Source organism: Bactrocera dorsalis, chromosome 5 (genome assembly GCF_023373825.1).
Source record: "Bactrocera dorsalis isolate Fly_Bdor chromosome 5, ASM2337382v1, whole genome shotgun sequence".
In the NCBI taxonomy this organism is placed as follows: domain Eukaryota; kingdom Metazoa; phylum Arthropoda; class Insecta; order Diptera; family Tephritidae; genus Bactrocera; species Bactrocera dorsalis.
Window position 1 is genome coordinate 8,138,021 of NC_064307.1, and position 24,291 is coordinate 8,162,311.

Below are 24,291 nucleotides of genomic sequence, written 5' to 3' on the forward strand. Positions count from 1 at the left end.
CACTTCGGAAATGAATTAATTATGCCTTCGCTGAGGACATTTTCGTTCAGCTCCTGCTGGCAGCTGACTCGCTGCCTGGCTCCTCCTGCTCGTACCCTGCCTCGTGTTGGCTCGAAGTTCTGCGAACAGTCGTTGGTTTGAAGCGGCGCAGATCTTTCTGGCTTAATGTATTTGGCGCTGGCAGCTAAGTGAGTGAGGGTAGCGTTAACTGAATAAGCAATGCACGAATCGGGAAAGTAAATAATGAAATCAAAAGAGAACAAACATCGCAAGTGATATGGGTAAGTCAATGGCGACAATGGCAGGCAAGCAGCTCAAGCATTTCCATACATATTTAATTGCATAGTGGTGATATATACAAATGCATTCCAAAGCATTTTAGCCCGTGGCACGTTCGGAAGCGGTATTGTGCTAGGACTCTTTCAAGTCTTGTATCGAAAATGTAGAATTCTATTTATATGCTAATTACGGTTTACGCTTCACTTTTTCTATTACGAATCGTGCTTTGAACATGCTTTATTTTTCTTCTTATATCGAAATGATATACGCAAATAACAGGCAATTAACATTTTAATTACTTTAGGTTTACGAACGACCAGGTGTTCCGAAGCAGTTTTTCATGTAAATGAGAATCCAACATTATAATTAGCTGTGGGCAGGTACATATGTGTGGCATTGTGACCGTTATAACCGAAGTGACGTGCTCGTGAATACTCGCTTGAGAGCGCTTCGGAATAAGCTTAGCTCTTGCAGTGGAGTCTGGTTGTCGAATATCTACAGAAAGAACTATAAGCGTTAAGTCAATCTGAGAGCCTGAATATTTGCTAATATTTCTTGTCCGAATAGTAGAAAGCTCAGCTTATTATGCAATATTTATGCAGTATTTCGGCGGCAGTGTGGTCTTCATACGACAATAATTGCAAAATTCCATAATCTGAATAATTTCAAAGGCGGGGAGGCGGCAGAAGTGCGCATATTAATTGAAATTAACACAAGACTGTCAAACGGATATTTATTGGATTGGATTGGACTCAATTATTGGCAAATAGTTGAATTCATTTCTAGGCCAGCTCAACTGCTGCAGCTCAAAACAGTAGATTGCACTATCTTTCGCATTAAAATATTAACTCACAGGTTCTAACATAGAGGAAGAAGAGCTAATAATATACAGCTAATATGTTGTGAACATTTTGATAAAATTATTTCGTATTTATTGGCAAATTCGTGAGCAGATAAATTGTCTGTTTTCATGTGCGTATGTGTGCCTGTGTGCGTTGGGCCGTGCGTATCTCCTAACCGTAAAATCAAATTCATTTTAATCATCTGAAAACAAAAAGGTAAAAATATCAAATATTCATTTGAAACTTGTTCGTGTTTACGACCACATCACTGCACATAAATTAAATGCTTAATTGCGTCGCCTGCAGTCATATTAGAAAATAAGTACATAAATTATGCCACTATTTAAATTAAGTCTAATGCTAATATAAATATACACTTTTTGAAAATAGACAACAACAAAGCTTTATAAATTGGAAAGACTAATTAAAGACAGCAATTTGATATTAAAAATATGGCTTTAGTTGTGTCCACGAAAATTGTGACATTAAAGCACACGTAAATTACAAATAAATGGTCCAGGAAAAGCATTAAAAAATTTATTTTGCTAGTTGTTAGGCCTATTCTTAATTACTATGCCAAATATGAGCGTGATCTGACAACCAGTTTGTTTATGGCAGCTGCTTTAGTCGGTACACCTCAGTAGTGCGTTGCGTTTAGTTACAATGGATCGAAACTTCGAACATAGAATTTGTCTCTAATTTTATATTTCTAATGAAATTTCGAGTGCAGAATCTTGAAGAAGATTTACAGTGACTCAGTTTTATCAAAAACACAAGCTTACGAGTGGTACAAAGCCTTTAAAGAGGGTCGAGAGATCGTTGAAGACATTTCTCGTTCTGGACGACGAGGTCGAACTCTTCAACTGAAGAAAATATTGAAGAATATGGTGCTTGAAAATCGCCAGGCAAGTATCAGAGGGCTGGTAAAAGATCTTGAACTCTTTCAAAGGTCCACTCAAATGATTTTGGTGGGTATTTTGCTTATAAAATGCGTTCTTGCTCTACTCGTTTTGATAAAGCTGAGTTGTTTTCAAAAAGAGTACCGTAAGCAGGCTTCTTTGGACTTGCTTGATTGCGCGAATTCAGATCCCAAATTCATGGCGAGCATTTTAACTGCCGATGAAATATGTGTTTATAAGTTTGACCAGCAAACAAGTCAAGAAACATCAGAATGGACGGGAAAAACGAGTCCAAACTAAAAAAACACAGCCCTCAAAAATCAAAGTGATGCTAATCGTTTTCTTTGATATTCGTGGTTTTGTTCATTAAGACTTTTTTCGGAGGAACAGACCAGACCAGACACATTATTTTCGGCTGCAACGAAGCTATAATGCCCAATGAAGGTGTATTTTTTATCAAATTAAAAAGTTTCTCAAGATTTTTCCAAGTGCTATGAAGACTGGAAAATTCGTTGGCATAAGTGTATTGCAGCGGGTAGGGATAGTAGTATATTTTGTTGGGTCTTCAACGTTTCCTTTTGATGGAGAAGGTATTCTGTCGAATATCGCCAATCTGACAAAATTGATTTTGACTTTTATATTCATTCACAATAAATATAAAGAAAAATGGTCCTGATTTAATATGTACAACCACATGGAGATGATGTGTTTGTACAAAAATAAAAATACCACCTATGGAAGTTGCACGAGGGCGCTGCTTTTGTCTTTTTTTCTGTGTGAAATTTTGCCTATTGCTCTTTTTGGCGCCTATTGTGTTAAATATGATTTATGTTATATTTCACACCAAAAACAAAAACACACATACACACGAAAACAATGAAAATTCAAACAAAGGCCTCGAGAAAGCTACGCTGAAAGCGGCAGAATGTCCTAAGCTTGTGTCTTTCAGTTGCGTTTGTTTCTTTCAATTTAGCTTCCATGCCACTCCTTGGCGGCTGTCTTGCTGCCACGCACTTCGCACATGACGTCGTGTGGAAGCCGCTCGATCCGCTGTGATTTGTGTAACAACATGCCATAGTGTAATTTTCGCTCGCGAATTACTGTCAGCAATGAAATTGGAAAACAGACACATTTTGGATGGAGCAATCCTCTTCGCTGCAAATTTACATTTATATACAAATATGTTGAGAGTTGCGAGCAAAGTCAAATGAAGATAAATCTTCCTTCCCTTTTGAAGTGTTCGAAATTCGAAATCATCATTGCTCCAACATACACGCTCTAGCGGTACAATTACTCCAACTTTCATACATAGACACTCCTCCTCCACTCATCAGTAGAGTTTTGTCAGCTATCGTATAATCAGTCCATCGAAATCTCGTTAACCCATCGTTTGGAATACATTATGACCTCATAAAACGCGCTTTGCCGAATGGTCTAGCCGAAGGGCGGTCATAAAATAATATTAATGAAGGCAATTCTCTACTTCGTTTAAGTCACGCAACAGTGGAATAACGAAAGGTCAATATTTTGAAGAAAGTAAGTGTTGTCATCATGAGAGTGTACTCGAGTAGAGCTTACCGAAATTGAAAAACAGTTATTTAATTAGTAAAATACTTCCATCATTCCATAAATGAACGAGGTCAATGTGCGTTTTATGAAAAACTCTTCGGTTTTCGATATATTGAATTAAAATAAATGAACTAAGACTTGCGTAAACTTCCTTCCAATACATTTACATTCTATATGAAAGCTTAGAGCCATGAAAGTTCATAAATAAATCTTAAAATACTTCTAGTTGGCCAAAATAGAAAACCATTTAATTATATAGGCACACACGCAATACATACTCATTTGTCAAGTCGCCACAGCCGAAGCTTAAGTGGCACAAATCCGCAGTGCTCGAATTCTCTCGACTTGAGTGTGTGTGTGCTTTAATCGCATTTGACTTTTTGATTGTCAGGTAAGTCGTTACAACAACCTTGACTAAACAAACAAACAATCAAATCAACTTTAATCACTGGGGTTCGGTGGGCAGTGCCAATAGCGCACCCCCGTTTACCAATACAAACACACCCTCGGCGGCGCCTACCGAAACAAAGTTTCCCTTAAGAACACCCGTCTTCTATTGTATGGTAATAGGCGAAGAATAAAAGTTACACAATTTCGGTTGACATTTGGCGAGACGATTTACGCTTGACAACTATGTTAATTGCTTTGCGCTGTCTGTCACCGTGCTCACGTTAATTGGAGCTGGAGCTGTGTCGGGAGGGCGTGCGTGCGTTTATTTGACGCTGACACGAATTGAACTCGGCGTGTTGGGTTTTACTCTGTTTGATCATGGCATGCTTGAGAGTGCTTAAGGAAGCGCTGTTGGAACACACTTCTTTTGGTTGATTTTTGTAGTACTGAAGAAAATCATGAGACTTTATGAGTTCAATACTATAAAGAATAAATAACAGGAAGTAATTGGAAATGTTTACACGAAACAATAAATTGAAACCGAGAATTATCATAACTACTGTTAGGCAACTATGTGACACACAAAATTCTGAGCTCCTTTTCAAGCCTTAAATTCGATTTGCTCTCGACTGCTAATTAATAATGGAAAATATATTGGATTGTCGAAAAAGTCTTTTCGTATTTCTAATCAAACTTCAACTTATTTGTTTTTATATTACCCAATATTAATAATCGATAGAAAAACTATACTAATCTGAGCATGATGGAAGCCACAGAGTCTTGAAAGCCCAATTTCACTATTCTCTTTCCTTCTTGGAAAATATTTATTGGTATTCTCCTTACACTAAAACACTACTCTCCCACTGCTGTGCTTACGTAAACATTCATACATTTTACGAAGCTTTTCTTAACCATTTCGAAATGGATTTTGTAAATAATTGAGAAGACTTGGGCAATTTGTTAGTTGGTTACACCAACAATAAACAAAAAACAACAATTTTGACCAGAAAAGAGAAAAGTCCCTTAGCAAAAATCTTCTTTTCGTTCACCGCAACTCTTTTTATTTATGAATGTACAAAAATTCCCGAATATTGATTCCGCGCTTATCGCACGAACAAGATGCCACCGCGCACACCAGCGACCAGGAAAAACCCCACGCCTCGGCGGACGCCTGCCTGAGTGGCTGCGGCAACAGGCTGTAGCACAAGGCGCGGTCGCTCGTACCGCCAAGGAATTGGGTAAGTTTTTGTACGGAAAGTGAAACAAAATGAGGTTAGAAATAAGGTAAACACAAAGCGCAAATTTCGTTACGGAAACGTGTCAAGTGTCGCTGATTTGACTGACAGAAATTTGCGTTTCCTAATATTTTTGTTAGCATTTTTCAACAACTTGCTGGCGTTTATAAGCTCAGAAGAGCGAATGTGCGAAATGTGCTTATGAACATTCATTTGTTGTTGTTTTGCATATGTATGTATGTGTCAAGCCGCACTTCTCACTTGTCACCTGCGAATGCCAGGCCAAAGGAGAGCCAGCGCGCAATTTGATTTTGCTCTTTGCATAGAATATTCGAAATGAAACGGTGAAAAGCGAAGGCTGTGTAAGGATTCAGCACGTCGGCTGATCTAGAAACGAAAGCAAACACCGAAAAAACTCTGTCTCGTCACTCCACTTACTTAAATCGGGATAGAGGAATGAGGTTACAAATGCCTTTTGTGCACGAAAGTCCACACACACACCCTCAGAATGGTATAACGTTGCAAACGAATAACGTATGAATATGCATGTTAATGGGCACGTTTCTACATTTATTTGCCTGTGGCTCTGTGATCTGAATTTTTCGCATTTATTCCAAAAGCAATAGCCATGAGGTTGAAACGATTTGTCCTTTTTTGAATTCTTAAAGTTTTTCAATGCAAAAAAACGCTTTGAATCTAGTTTTTTGATATATGTTTCTTGAAATTTGTAGTTAGAAGAGTCGGGTGTGTGCTAATTACACAGAAAAGAAAATTAGACGGTGTGGGAATCTGAAGAAATAAGCTTAAGTTGAACTAATAAGAAACAGGAAACAATAAAACCCATTTTGGAAAGTTTCGAAGAATTCTCTATATTAAATGTTTGAGAAACCTTTGAACTACTCTAAAGACAAGTGTTCTATCCATGATTTCTGTTAATTTTTAAAATCACCCAAGCATGCAATAAAGCTTCTAACACTTTGTTTGAAATACTCTTTTCTGGGACCACTAGTAGTTCGATTCAATATCTGAAATAGTACATATGTGGATATGGAATTAAAAGTTAATCATAAGTCCTGTAAAGAGAATTTTCATCTTCGGTGTAATTACTGCCTTCATCTTGTCAACTTAAGCAAACACTTAAACAAGTTTCACAATTTCCAAAATTGGCACAACTGACCTGTCAAACAAGCGAACAAAATACGTACATAAAACACAGTTTTTAATTGCATGCCAACAGACGAGAATGCCAAAATAGAGAACCGTAAGGGTTTTGATACCAAAACGAAATGAAAACAAAGCATTGTTGTGAATTATGAGTACACCTTCAGCTAAACAACTCACGCATGCACTTATTGCAGCAGCAAAAAGCAGACACAGTGAGTACCAAAATTGTACTCTTAAATTTCAGAAATCCTACTATTAGGGTATTAGTAACTTAGACAAGTTTGAAATCAGTTCATACTGTGAAAGTCACGGGAAGAAGAAACTGAAGTGTTCCGAAGCCTAAAGTAACTGCAAAAGATTAGAACCAACGTCTGTCAATGCTACTCTGATTCATGTTCTCATGTTGAGAAAAAAGAGCATAAATATATGGCAGCAACAGCGGCAAACCTCATATCAAGGACGGTGGACTCACAGACTTGTATCTGACATTCATACGTGGACAGTTAGACAATATGTGGACCAAGATTTCCTCCAAAATGACGTCAGTCCGTATTGATCGAAGGCGTGACGGAAGGCATTTTTCGAAATAGCCTTGAGAGCCGAGGTGCATGCTGCTTGGCTTTCCTCTGTCCTCTCAAAATGCTTGCCTTTCATCTAGCATTTCCCACAAGGAAATAACATAAGTCCGGGGGCCCACATCTGAGCTGTAGGGCGGGCTTTGGTTAGGTAGCTGTTCACAAAAAAGGCGATGTGAGCCGGGGCGTTGTCGTGGAGTAACTTCCAAAAGCAACATCTGGGTAAGCCTGCTAGATCATATCAAATTTTTCTGTCGCAGACTTACCGATTTTCACATAGAATTTAATCGCGTACCCCTGCTCTAATGATCGCTGCATTTTCGACTTGTACCACTCACAGAAACACGTCGTACGAAAATGTTTGTCTTGACTCTCCAGATTCCCGGAGACAACTGATCAGCCGCTCTTTCGTTAGCTAGGAACGCCCTCTACCGAACCCAGTCAATGCGCGCACGCCCCGAAATACAGTCGCGGCGGAAGAAAATCAGTTATTACTTTGCGGACAAACCTTATATCAGTTTTCTGATAAGTGGAAAGCCAGTGACAGCAGAATAGGAGTGAGTCCGTCCGTGTTACAGAGGAGACATAAAATGTCTTGACACTCCCACGAAGAAATATCTTATCTGGTGATTTCGTGGAAGGATCTCGAGTAGGTTAGGTTTAGCGGATGTTCCCTTCTACTATTTAAAGAAAAAAATAAAAATAAAAAATGTGTTCCTCTTCACTGCACTAACAAATATATTTACTTCCGTTCTAAGTATGCCAAGTGACTCAGATACGGTTCTCGAATCAGCCAACTTCTCCAATAGGAATTCATATTCACACCGTTTAACTAGATTATGACCAAATGACTCCAAAAATTAATGCGCAGAGCCCACATAATTATAAAAACATTGAAAGCAGGATCGACGAGCAATTCGCCGAGTGAGTGTAACCTCAAATTTGAGCACTTTCCCTTCCACATACCAATGCACACACACAATGCAAAGCCAGCCCACTTTGAAAGTTGCGCAATAAAAGTTTTAATTTATGCGACACTCTCGGCCACTCGACACAGTAGCTGCTTTGCTTTCAAACTGTCCAAAAACAATGCTCCAGCAACGATATTGCCATTGTTGATGCCATTGTATTGCGGGCCATGATGCTGCTCGTGTGGCAAGCCTTTGGCTGATGTTGCTGACAAAGTTTCATTTGTTTTTACTTATACCGTTATAATGCGTCGCTTCTTTGTTGTTTGACTTCTGCACAAATTATTTGTTTATTTTCCTTTTGTGGCTTGGCTTGGCTTGACTCTCGCAAGAACCGGCGCCATTACTTCACTGCACAGATTTTTAAATAGCAATCGCACCGCCAGCAGAGTTGCATTTAGGAAAGTCGACGCTCCTCGCAGTGGTCGGCGGCAGCGATGTGGATTGTGGCTGCTGCAGGGCGTTAATGTTGTTGTTGCAATTGCACGGTGAGCGCAACCAAGGCAGAGCTTTGCCAATTCTACAAACACACATACATACAAAAACAGCGCGTTCGGTTCACTCACACAAACGCACGTGGTTGCCAGTATTTGTGTGTGTGTGGATGGCGAATATGCGCACACACACACATTGTCAATGAAGAGTTGCCGCATACCACTTGTAGTGTGCAACCTGAGGCGACATTTAAATTCGTTGCAGGCTCATGTGGTTATTGCTTTTGTTGTTGACTATATATTGCCATTGTCGCTTTCACTTGCAACACATACAAAGTTATTGTGGCAGCGCTGATACTCTGCAATACACCTGAGTAGATGCGAAATGCAGAAGGGAACTTGCGTTGTTGTTGTTGTTGCACTAACCTAGTAGTGTGTGGCGTGCCGCATGCTGCAAAGCAGATTTATGTGTCGACGCAGAAGCTGTGCAACAATGCCAAACACCAAATCGACGGAGAAGAACAAATTTGGCTGAGGTAAAATTTAGGTGATTGCCGAATGTGTGCACGCGTGTGTGAGTGTGTGTGTGTGTGTGTCTAAATTATTGAAGTGGTTAACGGAGATGTCTGTGCGCGGCGCTTGAATTAGTTCACACAAATGCGTGTGACCAAGCAGCCGAGCGGAGCCGCTCGAACGTGCCACTGATTTGACCGCAATACATTACAAGTTTGTGCATATAACTATGTATGCATGTGTGTGTGTATTTCTAGCATGTATATGTGGGCCAGTCATTGCCACCCAAATACCACTTGCCACTGCTGTACAATTTGTATGGTGCGGCAGCGGCCAGGTAATGCGTAACGACGCAAGATTGCGACTCTCGCATATGTGTGTGTGTAAATAACGGTCTGTTGCCGCTGAAAATCCGGATAAATTATAATATTATGATCGCGCGATAAAGTGGCATTGTAATGTAGAAGCGGCGCAAAGCAGCAGCAGGCATTTCACTCAACAACCGCCACGCCAATAACATCGGTAATGGTTGCGCCCATTGTGCCCCAGTTAGACCGCAATGACCCATCAGCCCGACCGCCAACCCATTAACGCCAAGTTTGTTACACCTACGGCCACAAGCAACGCCTCTCGAGTGCGTGATGGTGATAAATCGGCGGTCGAATGTTCCGATTATTAGTGGCGCTCTCACTGCTCTGGGTTCGACTTCTCCTTCAACGCCTGCCGGTTGTGCTTGTATTTCCATGGCCTCCGTGAATTTTGATTTCCTTAGCATTTGCTTGAAAGTTATGTATCGCGCAATAAGTCAGCGACTGTGAAAGTGCTTTTTGGTTAGGTCAAGGTTGCCGCTAAAATTAACAAATTTCAACCATCAACAAACAGATTACTCGGTCAATATTTTTTTTTTTTGTATTAAAAGGAAGATAAAATTTAATGCCAATAATTCTCTCTACTTAATTTCATGCTGGTGCTGCGGTCGCTGTTGTCATGGTAGTGAGTTCACTTTTGGACGTGTGCTGTATTCCTCAGCACTCAAATTGCTGATAATTTGCTCGGTAGAGGTTCTAGTAGTACCAGATGACCTCGGCATAGACAGATCGACTTAAGAGATTAAGTTATTGGATTCTGGGACTCAAATAGATATCTTAAGTTCAAGTTTTCATGCCACAACGATTTACGAAGTAATGTTTCATATACGACGGATCTTTGCCTTTTGCGGTAGGCAACAGTAAAACCCATTCATTGCTTAGTCATTGTGTAATTACGCAAACTCTTCATTTATGTATGTATGTGACTTCCCTGCAGCTTAATGGAGAAGCTTTGAGTACTTGACAACCATATAGAACGAAACAAAGGCCTGACTAGTCAGCCAACTCATTTTCATACAGGGCGCATTCCACTAAAGCAATCTAACCGAAAAGTTCCAGGATAGAAAAGGAAGTAAGGAATATCAAATAATAATCAATACTCGTCGATAAGTTACTGAATATGATTTAAAGTATTGAAGTTTCAGATTTTGAAATTGAAGCATCTGGATTTCAGCGAAATGATAGTTTCAACAAAACGGCACCACTTCCCAAAAATCGCATAAAATCAACGGAGTTATTGAGAGAACACTTCTGTGAGCAGATAATTTCACGTTGTGGTCTGCCCGATTGGCCAACAAGATCGTGAATATCACACCGTTACACTTTTTCCTGTGGGGATATGTAAAGTCTAAAGCGTATGCGGAGAATCCCGCTTCAATTCAGGCCTTGAAGCAAAACATCACGTGTATCATTCGCCAGTTACCAGTCGAAATGCGCGAACAAGTCATCGAAAAATAGACTCAATGGATTGACTATCTGATATGTAGCCGCGGCCAACATTTGAAAGAGAGTGTCCTCAAGAAATAAATGCCATAGAATGTTCTTTTGAATGATAATAGACATTTCCTATTAAATGTGAAATTTCTGTGTGTTTTCTTTAAAAAAGCACGGAACGTCAAAATGGATCAACCTTTAGCGACCGTCAATGGAACAACTCACTAATAAATTGCCTTGTATCGAGATAAACCTGATGAGCTTCTGACTAGTTCGCTGTCAGCTCGATATTTCTTGCTAGGCTTCTGGGTTATATGCAAATCACCGCAGTATGTACACAACAATGTTTGTAGGTGGTCGGAATTTTGTCATATCATCAGTTTCCCATCAGCAGCATTAGCGAACGGTATGCATTATAAATTGCAACCAACACATTTGCACATATCCTTTCTTTAGACACTCATTATATGGCTTTGTTTCTCTTGTTCTTGCTGTTGCTGTTGTTTCTGTTGTTGCTGCCGCCTTTCTGTCATTGCCTTGTCTCTGATGTTGTATTATATCGTCGGATGATGCTTTGTAATGTTCCATAATTTCAATAGACTCACCTGCTAGCACTGCGCTTCTCTTCTTTTCTTCGCTCCTTCACTGGCACACAACTAACTAAGTGACTCGGCTATTGTTCGAGTTCCAGCTGCTCGCTTCTGTCTTTGCCATTCTGTTTGTCTATTGTGAGCATAATTTCCACATTTACCTGTTACTGCCGTGCCAACCATGCGACGTATGTGTCGCCAGTTGTGCCTAAGTATTGGAGCGCTGCACATACTCGTGTGTGTTATCGGATCATATATTCAGTCACTCATAATTACATACACATTCCTTCTTCACTTCTTTCTGCATTGCAGTCTGGAGCAGCAGAAACTTCCTCATTTAATTTGCTTTGTGCTCGTCGATGCATTGCTTTCGCCTTCCGTCCCTTTGTGCTTAGATAGTACTAATAAGTATACTGGCACAGAGCACACGCATCCAATGACAGCCTTGAACAATGTACTACATACTTGTATATGTAAGTTTATACAGAAATAACTTTGTAAGACAACATTTCCTTTGAATATGTCTTTTCGCTGCCTTCTGAATGTCGTCGTGCCTTTGTTGGTCGCTTCGTCGGTTTATTAGGTGCCTATAACCTATGTAGGTGGTATAATACCAATGAATGTGAAACTTATACCCTGTGCTATTAGTTCGGGTCTTTAAGGTATGAGATTCATAAAAGAAAAGTGCTGTTTCTCTCCACCATTGGGTAAAAAAGAGGTCTAATGATCTTGGACATGAATACTTAGTTTGAGGAGTTTGTAATATTTGCGAGTTTCTTAAACTCTTTCAGGTCAGAGCCTACAAAAACTACCGTTCAATTATCAGTGAGGGTGGCGATGAGCTAAAGTGATTGTCTTTAGAATGAACCTTGCAGAGAAATCATCACAATACAAAGCTTGTTGAAAAACGTAGAAAGGGTCCATGCGATTGAGCGAAATGTCCATTATAGAAGTAATATCCTTATATAATAAACTGGACGAATAAATTTCACAGTTGAACTATTCATAAAAGGAGCCAAAAATGACAGTTTTTAATTATTTTTCCAGTAAACTTCAATCTTTATTCTGAACAATCTAAAAGTTGTCGTTTCGATCAATTTTTTTGGTTCAGCAAAAATCTCCGCTCAAATCTAAAACAAAATATCTTTGAGCTATTGATAGCCACAATAGAGTAGCTCTGCGTTTCACTTGGCCAATGTACAATATTTCATTTAAAAATGTCAACGTAAGGGACCACTTACTTGTCATGTAGAAGAACAGCGTCAGGAAGGCGATCATCTTGATAGGCAGCCCGTGAGCTAAATGCTCAGCTCGTAGTTACAACGAAACAACCGTTATCCGTTAACGTGAATTGAACCGAGCTTGCGCCTAGATTTCCACGAACGATTTTTATTTGTAAAAATAATTCTTCACTGATGTTAAATATTCTATGCGTTTAGAAGCAAAAACACACTCCACTTCAAAAACTGCAAAAAATTTGCAACCAAAATGCACTCACACACGTTTATACGTTTATGGCTGCGGCTCTCTGGCCACAAGCGCCCAAATGCATAATCTCATTCACGCGTCAAAATTTGAGTGCGACAAGTGCCACTCTCCGCGAACGAATCAAAAAAAACAACTCGAACAATGACGAGAATCGCGCACAAAATCACTGACAGCCAAACACATAACCGCCTATGTGAAACTGTTTGTGTGTATGTGCATTTACATATGCAAAGTGACCGCGCCAAGTGCCCAAATTTATGTTTTTTAACCCGCTTTTTAGGCGTTTGGTTTTTCTGTTAGCGGTTGCACAATTTCGCGATTTCCGCTCGGCCAACGAGCCTTTTCGTCGTAAATTACCGTTGTCTGCACTTCACTTTTATTGCATTTATTGGGCCGTTATATTTCACTTATATACGATTTTTCACACTTTTTGTGCAATTCCGTTATTTCCGCGTTTACCAGCTTTATTTAGTTACCGCCACTCAGCTTCCGGTATCCGGCTTTGCATTCGACTGGCGCTTTGGCGTAGGCGTATTTGCATGCGTTCGCCGCCCGGTACTGTATATGGATTTGTTTTTACACTAGCCGACTCGCGTAAAGCTTGGTGGGATGGTAGGGCGTTTGTAACGCTCGATATGTGGCACTGTTTGCCGACGCGCCCGAATTCACTGTCAATTTTCACACGAGACCCCGGAAACGCTCGCTAATTCGACGCACCGTCGAAAGTGTGCTCGCCTACAACAGACAACAACAACACACGTTTTTGCTACTAATCTGCGCTTTCGTGCGTCCACGTTTTGTCGGCAAAATATGGCCGCGCTTGAGCTTAGCAGACACTGCTTTTTATTTTCGGGCACTTAAGCGGGCAGCGAACTCTATGAACCGGTGTTTTAGACTAAAATTGTTGTTATGTATTTCACTTGCGCAATAATCTGAATTTTTTTATTATTTTTGAAATATTTTTTTAAATAAATAATTACTCGCAATATTAATCAGTTCACTTTAATAATTTTCAGCTTTGGATATATCTTTTATTTTATAACCACCAACTATGGCGAACCTCAACAAATTAAATAAAACAATATTTAAATTCCGAATTAGTTATTTGAATTTTTAAACCGCTTACTGGTGCAAAACCTGTTAGATTATTTATGTGCTATTTCTTATGAATCAATTAGAAATTGCGAATTCTATGAATTTTTGTTTGTTTATATTTTATCAATTTGGTTTTTGGCTTTCATGTTTTGTTTTTAGAGCCTCTCCGCCATCCGTTCACTTTTAAATAGACTTCCGCTCCGGTTTCGGTTTGGGCACCGATTGCTTGCAATGTGGCACGTCAATCAGGCAGATTTTGCATATCTCAGCCTGCTGTAAAGCTGTGTGGTCTATTTTTACTTCACTTATTCAAATATACATACAGCTCTATGGTTTCTAGCACAATCGAGCAATTTTTCTATCGCCGCGGTTATTGATCATAGTTGCCCAATTTGTTGCACACTCGGCGCTTTCCTGTTACAACGTCGCGGCTTTTCGCCTTTTTCCCCTTTTCCGCCTTTTTTCGTTCGCTTTTGCTTTTGAATCGTGTTCGCAGTTGTTTGTTTTGCTCCAGTTTCCGCGCTGTTGCAGAATTTTAATTAAGAGCTTGTGTTAAAAATGACGCTTTATTATTTTGCTGTATTATGCGATTTTTGTATGTGTGGGTGTGCATAGATACGTGCAACACACATCTGCACACATGCAAATAAAGGACTCACCGTTTTTTACGGTACTTCGTGGAAAATTCTATTTTTTACTTTAGCGCCGCGGTGAATGCGGAATGCGGCGCGGTTTACAAGGGTTTTTGCTGCCGCAAATATTTGCGATATTTGTTTGAAATTTAATTTTTTAATATTTGCTCGCGCAAACAATTTCGCGTTCTTGCCACATGACGTGCGCGTTGGCAATTCACAACGAGGGAATTACGCTGCTTAATTACTTAACACCGAAGCGTTGATAGCCTTTTATTTCAGTAATAATGGGCGCTAATGCCGCGCGGCAGCGATATGCAGTCGACCACATGAATGCCTGCCGGCTGCTCCTTTTTCGCTCGTACTCGTTGGACCGTGCGTATGCGGAAAAGTTCGACTGTTTGGCAGCACTCAGCGGCACATCGCTGCTGGTGGGTGCTTTGTGGCGCCACAAACGCACAAATATGCGCTGTTCACACGGCAGATTTCGCAGTTGGCGCGCCCACAAATCGTTGTTGTACGTTCGTTTGTTGCGCTTGTTTTGCTCTGGTTCAGTTAGGCTTTTTTGCAGGCATTGAGTACGGTCGGCTGCGTAAATTAACTGCCACTAGCGCTCTGCCACACCACTGATTAACCGTTGTTGCGTGGCAATTTTAGTTATTGCAGTTATTGTTGATGTTGCCAAAGCCTTTAAGCCGCAACAATTTTCGGATCGAATGTGGAAATTGAATTTAATAAAAGCGCATTTGCATTATTTGGCAACTGTAAGCTGTGGCTTTGTTTTGTAAGCACCCTGAGTCGGGCACAAATGGACTAAATCATTCATACGCCGTGTCGTGCCCTAAAAATTGTACATATGTGTGTATGTTTGTCGGCTGAAACGCACGTTTCTAATAAATGGCTTTGACTCGTTCTTATGACCGCACTAGAAATGTCAAATTTCAATTAAATCATTACCTTTATGGTTTCACTTTCGGTTTTATTCAATTACCGCTTAATATCGCTTCGTTGCGTATTTGTGTAATAGTGTTTATTTTTCTGGTGGCTGGCCAGCACCACCTGCCAGCATAGCTGTCACAGCACAATAAATGGAAAAATGACTAGCCATTTATAAACTTACAGCCATTTGTGTAACCGATTTTCATCTATCCCCTCACCCGCTCAGCCACTTATCATTTTTCACATTTTTCTTCATTGCTGCTTTGGCACTATTTCGTTTCTCCGCACTTATTTGATTGAGTTGTCGCTTTAAGGCTATTCTAGTTTTGCTTCTTTTGTTACTTCAATGGCCTTTGCGGTTAATATTATTGCTTACTCACTTCCCCTCCACGGAAAGGTCAACAATACGTTTGTAGGCGGTATCGGTTCTTGAGAAATCGTTCGAATGGCAGACCACAAAACACTGCAATTAAACAGAAACATAACGAAGTTAGTTTAGAAAGGAAACAAAGTGCGGCTTAAAAATGGTATTTAAGCCTAGGAGTAAAGAGTATCTTCAGAAAAAGTTAGTATAGGGGGTTTGGAGACTACTTATTTACGCTATCGTTGAAAAAGTCGATAAAATTATGAAAAGATTGACCAGGACCGTCACATAGGCAAACATGGGACTTAATATTCATCATCAAATGGTTTTGAACTATTTAAAAAAGGCTGGCTACAAAAAGAAGCTCGATGTTTGAGTACCACATGAATTATCTGTGAAAAAATTAAAGGACCGAACTAACATCTGCGATTCTTTGCCGAAACGAAATGAAATCAAACCATTTCTGAAGCGAATGGTAACAGGAGACGAAAAATGGATCAAACACGGCAATAATGTGTGAAAAAGATCATGGTCCAAGCGTGGTGAAGCTCAACAAATGGTCGCAGAGCCAGGACTGACGCCTCGAAAGGTTATGCTGAGTGTTTGGTGGGATTACAAAAGAATCATCCACTATGAGCTGCTGCGGCCTGGTCGAACGATTGATTCTACATTTTACTGTCAATAACTGATGAGAGCAAGCAAGCAAGCAATCGAAAAAAATGGCCGGAACTGATCAACCGAAAGGGCTTCGTCTTCTATCAGGACAACGCTAGACCACACACATTTTGGATGACTCGGCAAAAACTGCGAAAGCTTGGCTGGGAGGTTTTGATGTATCCACCATATAGCCCGCACCTTTCATCATCGAACTACTATTTGTTTTGGTCAATGCAAAATTTCCTTAATGGGGTTAAGTTGGCTTCCAGAGATGCCTGTGAGAATTACATGTCACAGATAGTTTTAGTCAAAGGCTACTAGGCTTGACGTATGTCTTTATATTGAGGAGATTGCCTACTCGCACAATTACCTTAGATATTTAGCCAATCGCATTTTAGTCAATTGTCTTAACACTTTAATATCTTTAATGCGCCCAGTTTCTACTCCATTGAGTTTCTTGCATATCAAGAGTATCGGAAATATCGCTTTCGAACGCTAGGGGCTTGCCTTCGCGCCTGTCAAACTTCATAGCAAAAAACTAAAGAACATGTAGACCTGCTTGTATGTTAGTGTGTGTGTACTTCTGTTTTGAAATATTCTCTGCAACATCGACCACTTGAGAGGTCCATTGAATTTACGCTTTACATTTTCAATTTTCTACGCTCCATCACTTTCGGTTGTCATACCTTCCCTTCAACGTCCTGCCACATTACACTCGCTTAGCTGTTTCTATGCTCAATATTACATACATATGCACAGTTTGCTCCTGAACGCTGAAGACTGAAGGCTGTACCCTTACCATAGCAGACATTTGCTACGGCTCTCTTGGTGTTTGCGCGTAGAGCAAATGGTCAAAAACCTTGAGGGAATATATACATATATATATGCGTTTACATTAAGCTTAATATATTCTCACGCTGATGGCAATGCTCGTTAAAAAGCTGTCAATCAATTATATTTTGCTTTAATTACGCTGAGCGTAGCTGGTTAAAATAGAAAAATTGTTCCTTTAAACTTTCTATTCCTTTCATTTCTAATTTAAAATTAAGTAGTCAGGCCTGCAGCTAGCTCTTCATTATTATGCATAGTACATACGTATATATCGTCACCTAAAATGCAAAATAACGTAATATCACTTTCCATTAGTTTAAAGGCGAAGGAAAAGCGATGTTATAAAAGGCACTCATATTTAAACAAAATTTGAGTTTTGGTTATAAAATGGTTATATGTTGGTTACATATTGGGTATATGTTGGTTATATAATGGTTATACATTGGTTATATATTGGATATATATTGGTTATATATTGGTTATATATTGGTTATATCTGACAGCGGAAGTGGAAATTTTTGGCTACATATTGTAATATGATGTGTAGTGAATCCTAAGCAATAAAAAACAAAATTTCGATTTTTTTGATGACGTTGTTTTGCATTTTAGATGGCGTTATGTAACTCTACAGCTGTTTGTTTGACTTTGACTGTAACAAGCAACCTTTCGGTAAATCAATCTATAACTAGCAAGCATGTTTTAAAAGCAATCTCTATGTTGCTAAAACATTATTTGATTTATCGTTCCACAGATAGTTCAATGAATTTGCGATTTCGATCCGACTTAAGCATTCGTTCTGTCGCTGCCAATTACTTTGTATTTCGTGTCTGTCTAAAGCCTCTTGGGGTATTCGCAGTCGGCCCACATTTCTCGCAGTGCATCCACAAGTGTCTGTCAGTCAATTGCTGAAGAACATTCACTTTGTGCTTTCATACCCGGGCTTGCCACTCGAAAGTGCATTGCCGCTAAATTTACGAGAGCAGATGTGATGTTGCAAGGTTAATACTAACGTTATTGCAGTCAATATAACCAATTTATGCATACGGGCACATGTCAAGCTCTATGTCTGTGCAATTGTTGCTTTCATTTGCATACTCGGCCGTTTTTCTCCATGCTTGTTTTATCTCTCGGCTCGGCTCAATGAATTCAAAATGTCAATGATGAACTTTTCATTGACAGCGTCAAGCAGAAACGTCGAGGCCGGTTCAATAAGCGACGATGAGTTTTTCTATTTCTGATCCTTCCAATTGACATATAATGGCGAGATTCATTTGCACTCATGTGTATGCGTTGGCACTTGCTTTCAATAGATTGAAATGAAAGCTCATATATGTGTATGCATATGTTTATGTAGATGAGTGGGGGCGTAGAGCTAAGTGGTTCAAGTGCACGGACGAATGGTCCACGAGTTCAATTGAATTTAAGGTACAGTTTTAATGATGAACCTTGTACTAATTAGAATCATACGAGAGAAAATTGGATATGAGTTGACAGCGTCGGTCAAAGGTTGGCTTAAGTAGTTTTTAATGAAAGCAAATACGACTGGGATTTCCTATTTGGAAATGACTTTTGAAAGATTCACACAAAATTTACACAAATATTATAAATACATAAAGAGGTAAGAACTTTGAAAAGCGATATAATAGAAACCACTCAAATTGAAACAAAATTTGAGTTTTCGGTACAAAATGGTTACTTATTCGTTATATATCGGTTATATCCGAAAGCAGAAGCTGAACAATATAGATGCCGTAAAGCCATCAACAATTGAAGAGACGCTTGAAATCAGTTCAGATGTTTTCTACCATTGCAGAAAACTATAAAGACGCTCATTTCACAATTTTATCAAACAGGTACTTTTTAATTGTTAAAAACTGACGATTTTGACGTATTTTTTATAATTAATTTTTAAATTTAAATTATGAAAAATCTTTCAAAAAATATTTTTCTTCTCACAAATTACTACTCTTTCACTCTGTCTCATTAAGTTTACGAACATTGCACCTTCCAAGCATTAGTTTTAGACTGCTATGAAAGAAATATAAGCGAATTTTGTGATTAATCTTATTCCAGTGGTATATGTGCAGATCTCTTCACATTTTAATCGAAAAATAAACAAATTAAAGCACTTGAGAAATTTTTTTCCTTGCCATGCAAAAAGCATCCAATTACAAAACAATCTTTTAAAAGCATATCAACAAGAAACTGACGGCATCGAGCCAAGTGTGAAAAGCTAGACGCCAATGCAGAATCTGCAAAACATAAATTGTTTGCGTTAACATTGATTTTCACGCTTGGAGAACACAGAACACCAAGTGCATAGACGGCAGGCCTTTAGTACGCCTGTCAGCGGTGCTATGTTTGGCGCAAAAACAAAAAGTGAAAAAGAAAACGAATGTTCCCCTGCACAGGCGGCCCAAGTTAAGCACCCTTGTCGCACCCACTCACTAAGTGGATTTAGATCAAAGTGACGCCAAAGCGAGATGAGCAAAGCAGCCGCATTAAACACACATTACAGCATTGTTGTTGTTGCTGTTTTGGTGTTTCATTTAAGTAGTATTTGCTGATAAATATTTATGTCAAAAAACTATTCTCAATTTGTGGCAATTTAAATGGTTTCGTAGAATAAATGGAATTCTTGAATGCTTGGAGTGTTCACTACGAAATATGCTTTAATTGATTTTTCAACCCTTTGACTTGTGGAGCCAGGCATAAACAAAGCAGGCTTCAAAATTAAGTTAAATTTTACAGTTACTGCCAGGAGATAGCTCAAGGAGAGCTTAACGCAGGTAATAATTGTGATACTCGGCTGATGCTTGAAGAAGTAATTAGTTACAAGTTGTAGTCAGAGATCGTTTGTTCTTAGTCGATATCCAGGGAAGGTTTCGTGCTACTCAACGTAGGTTTCTTTCACTGAATGTTTCAGAGCACCTTAACAGCAAAATTCCTGGCATTGCTATATAAACTAAAATTTTATAGATATCAATACATTCTCTTCACTAACGATAATGATAATACTAATAAGAGTATGTAGTTTTCTATTTCTGAGCACCTCCTCAATCTTCTTAGAATCCAGTGCTGTATTTATAAATAATCTTAATAATCTTGGGTATCAATTCCAATCAAGCGTCATCCCACGCAAGTTTCTTATCATTAATATCTGATGTTATTTGGGTTTGAACTTTTTATGGGCTTTCTTATTAATATTTTACAACACTCATTGGCTGCTCAGTAAAAAATCACCTTCACTTTTCACAGCATCTTCGATTATCTATGATTGTGGCTGTTCGCGATGATTACAGGCGGGCTGGCTATGCAAATGCCAAGAAAGTACCATTCAGGGGAAGACGCAATGAACGCACTGTTGTTGGACTTGGTGGCGCCTCTATTGACAGCCAAAACAAAATACAAATTTTTTCACGCGTTCATTGAATTTCACGTATTTGCGTATTTAATGGCACTTTTCACTTTTTAAGCACGAGCCTATTCTTCAGATTCTTCTGCTTCTTTATTTTCGATTTTTTTTAGTTTTGCTTATCACCTGCACAAGCTTTTAGCCATCATCAACACTCGGCCGCGAATATATTTACATATCTATGTACATATATACATGGTGTTCCATGCTTCACACTGTGCTTTCGTCTAGTTATATTCGTTCTAGAGATTTTATCGTTTGGCTTGTACGTGCCTTGGTTAACAACAAATGCAAATTGGCGGTTGAGCGAAAAAGGGCAGGTAAGGAATTTGTGGCAATAGGAAGGTTCAATGAGCGCTTCTTCTTTCGAACCTATGCCACTTTGCACAACGCAGCCACGTTCAGCCGCGCTGTCAGTCACACTGTCACATTCACTGTCACTGCCTCTGCCTCTGTCACTATCACGTGCGCGACGGTCGCTGCGCTTCCGCAATGCAATTGATGTTTGACACGCGGCGCGCGGTTCACAAGCATTCACTACTCACAACACTACTCTGGCGCCGTGTTTGAGGGCAACACACTCGTTAAATTCCGTACCAAGTAGTTCGATTACATTCGAATCAATACGATTCGCGCCTCAGTCTATGCGTCTCGCGCACATCAGGTGTAACGAACGGAGCGTTAGTCGATTCACTTGCTTGCGTTCTCAGGCGCTGTTGCACTGATACTGATTGCGACGCGCTGTTTTTCCGATTCGCCACCAGCCTGTTGGTGTATGTGCGTCCGCCACTGTTGGCTGTGAGCCTTGTACTTGGCGCTTTGACATCCAGCAGCGACAACTTTAGCGTTGAGCAACGCGCCGCAGCTCCATGCAACACGACAAGAAAATTGGCGAAGAGACGACACAATTCGCTTGCCGAGAGCGCCAAAAGCGGTGCTGACTGAGCTTGTTAGCATATAGCATGTTCTCTGTATTGACTTTTGGAGGCACACGACGGCAGCCGACTCTCTGTGCCGCACATAGCCGAACAAAGATTGCGGTTGATGGAGCTGCGCTCACCTAGAACTGTCGATAAAAGCGTAAATCATCTCATGTCAATAGCTATAAGTCTGGATTTATATTAGATGCCTAGATTGTTATCACACTGAAGTAAACAAGCAAACTTATATTTCAGTACTGACAAAATTATAATGTAAATTATGATAAATTTAGCTATATAGTGTAAGTATGCTTAATGAAGAAGAAATTTCCTGAGAAATGCTAATTATTTCTGAATACTATGAAATATGTTTTGATGATTAAAAACAAAAAATACTGAAAAAATTTTGGGTTTTATAAGTCATTAAAATGTTTCAGGTAACACAAAATCTAGAAATTAAGTATTCTAGGTCCTTTCATATATAGTATTATTATAGAGGCATCTAACAGTATTATCCCGTTCTACGTTCTAAAACCAGACTAAGGTTAAGAAAGAATAACACATTTGATTTAATAAAGACAACAAAACTCATTTGCTGGGAAATATTATATCTCAATAAAGCCATAGAAAACAAATTTAAAAATTAAAAATATTTTTTTAACGCTAATAATAAAGAAACATCATAAATTTTGAAAATTCAAAAATACATAGTTGTTTATTGTTATTGCACATGTTGTTTCTATATTAAGAGTACTAAGAGCGCGCATGCTCAGTTGTCAAGGCGCATTGTGCTCTTTTCGTTAGAAAACGAGGAATGAAAGCGAAGAGCCAATTTGCGGCGATTTCACGAAATAGTGAATTTGTCCTACATTCGAGGTGCCGATTTTAACGGTTCCGAATTTGTTTTGCTGGTGTTATTCTTTCCTTATGCATTGTCGCCTTTGTTTTATTGCATTTATGTGCTTCCATAATTACCATGTATGAGTGCGTACGTGTGTAGACGCGTCTCCAGTGAGAGATTTTGTGAGATATTGTAGCAGAATGAACACAACAAAAATCTTACCGCCAAATTAAATAATGAGTGGAAACAAGTTGACGCGGAAGTGAATAATTTACCGTTATATGAAAATAAAAAAATAAAAACATTATGGTACTGAAAACTATGAATGGACTAGATGGATTTCAATGGAAGAAAATCAAGAAGGTTTTGACTACTTCCTAGTCAGTACAATAAGCCAATAGCTCATATAATTAATATACCACTGTGGGCAAAAAGTCACATCAAAATAATCATCTGTATTTAGTATACGCTTGTCTTTCTAAGAGCGTCGAGAACACGTCCAGGACGGCCATCAACATCAACTGATAATGAACACGCCAATAAGATAAAGGAATTGGTGCTTGAGAATCGACGATTAGCAATCAGAGATCTTACTGGCAGCTTTGGAATATCGGAAAGGTCAGTGAAAACTATTTTGAAAGATCATTGGGCTTAAGAAAAATGGAAACAAGATTGGTTCCAAAATTTCTAAATTTTTTCAAAAAACAGCGTCGCGGTTACGACTCTGAAACAATGCTTTCCGACTACGACTATGTCATGAAACGTATTATTGCTGACGAAGAATTTTTACATCCATGCTTACGACTCAGAAACAGACGATCAATCGGACGAATATCATGACAAAAGTGACCCGAAGCCGACAAAACCACATTAAAGCAGGTCAAAAATCAAAGTTACGTATGGTACACTCCGAATTTCTGCCGATTAACCAATTGTCAACAAGATGTTTGACATTTGAGTGTTATGCGTCGTTTGTGCGATGCTATTCGTAAACAGAGGTCGGAATTATATTCTTTGCTCTTGCTTTTTGCACCACTATAATGCACCGTCGCATACAGCATGGATTCTTAGTACGTTGTTCGCCAATTTTCAATCAATATCGTGTAGCAACCACCGCATTCGCCTGAGTTAGCTCCGTGTGACTTCGATTGAAGACTTTAAACGTGAATCCATACGGGCATTGAAGGAAGTCATCGGAGTTTGACTTTAACAATTGTTTCGAGGATTGGAAAAAACGTGGAGAACTCTAAGCTTAACTTGAACTTTTTAATATATATCATGATCTTAGCCAATTTGGAAACATCATGCCTATGTTATAGTTTGGAAGAAATATGTATTAAAAGTTCATCCGATATTATCCTCGAATTCGTCTAATGAAGCTCAGTTAATCAACAATACGTTTCAGTATCTAACGATAACAATGATTGCTCCTTGCCCAGCATTGCGAGCCATCAAGAAGCCTGTTACGCACATACTTAGTTTTGTCGACTACCCAACTGACAAGTACCTACATAGTACATATATAAGACCTTTTAAAGCAATTTGGAAATTTTGTAAATATTGTGTATACACAATAAACGCAAACAGTTTCAAATATACTGAAATTGTCCTTGAATTTGAGCCGCGAGGTAGCCATGAAAAATAGATACCGCAATAAAGTGCTCCTCCGCAGCATAAAAGCAAACAAAAGAAACTTGTTGCTTGCGGCCTAAAACAGATAGCAGAGATGACATGAAATTTCAATATCGAATAGCGCCGACAAAGTCAAACGAAATAATGGAGCGAATTGCCTATAAAATTATTAAAGAAAAAGTTGGCATAAGGAAATAAGGGCACAAATTATGGGAAA

The 24,291-nt window shown here is 39.2% G+C and overlaps 1 protein-coding gene across 3 annotated transcripts in view; it reads right to left on the bottom strand.

Moving 5' to 3' along the window:
* LOC105231306 (uncharacterized) overlaps positions 1-21,504 on the bottom strand; it is a 173,548-nt gene extending 152,044 nt beyond the window's left edge. The window contains exons 1-2 of one of the 3 annotated variants that reach the window (XM_049459399.1): positions 21,279-21,504; positions 12,502-15,877 (exon numbers count right to left, since the gene is read on the bottom strand). In XM_049459399.1, the coding sequence (XP_049315356.1) occupies positions 12,502-12,538 (37 nt within the window). In that variant the 5' untranslated portion in view covers positions 12,539-15,877; positions 21,279-21,504. Of the gene's footprint in view, positions 1-12,501; positions 15,878-20,509 lie in introns of all 3 variants that reach the window. The other 2 variants (XM_011212521.4, XM_011212522.4) reach the window with 2 other exon arrangements.
* Between the last annotated feature and the right edge of the window lie 2,787 nt (positions 21,505-24,291).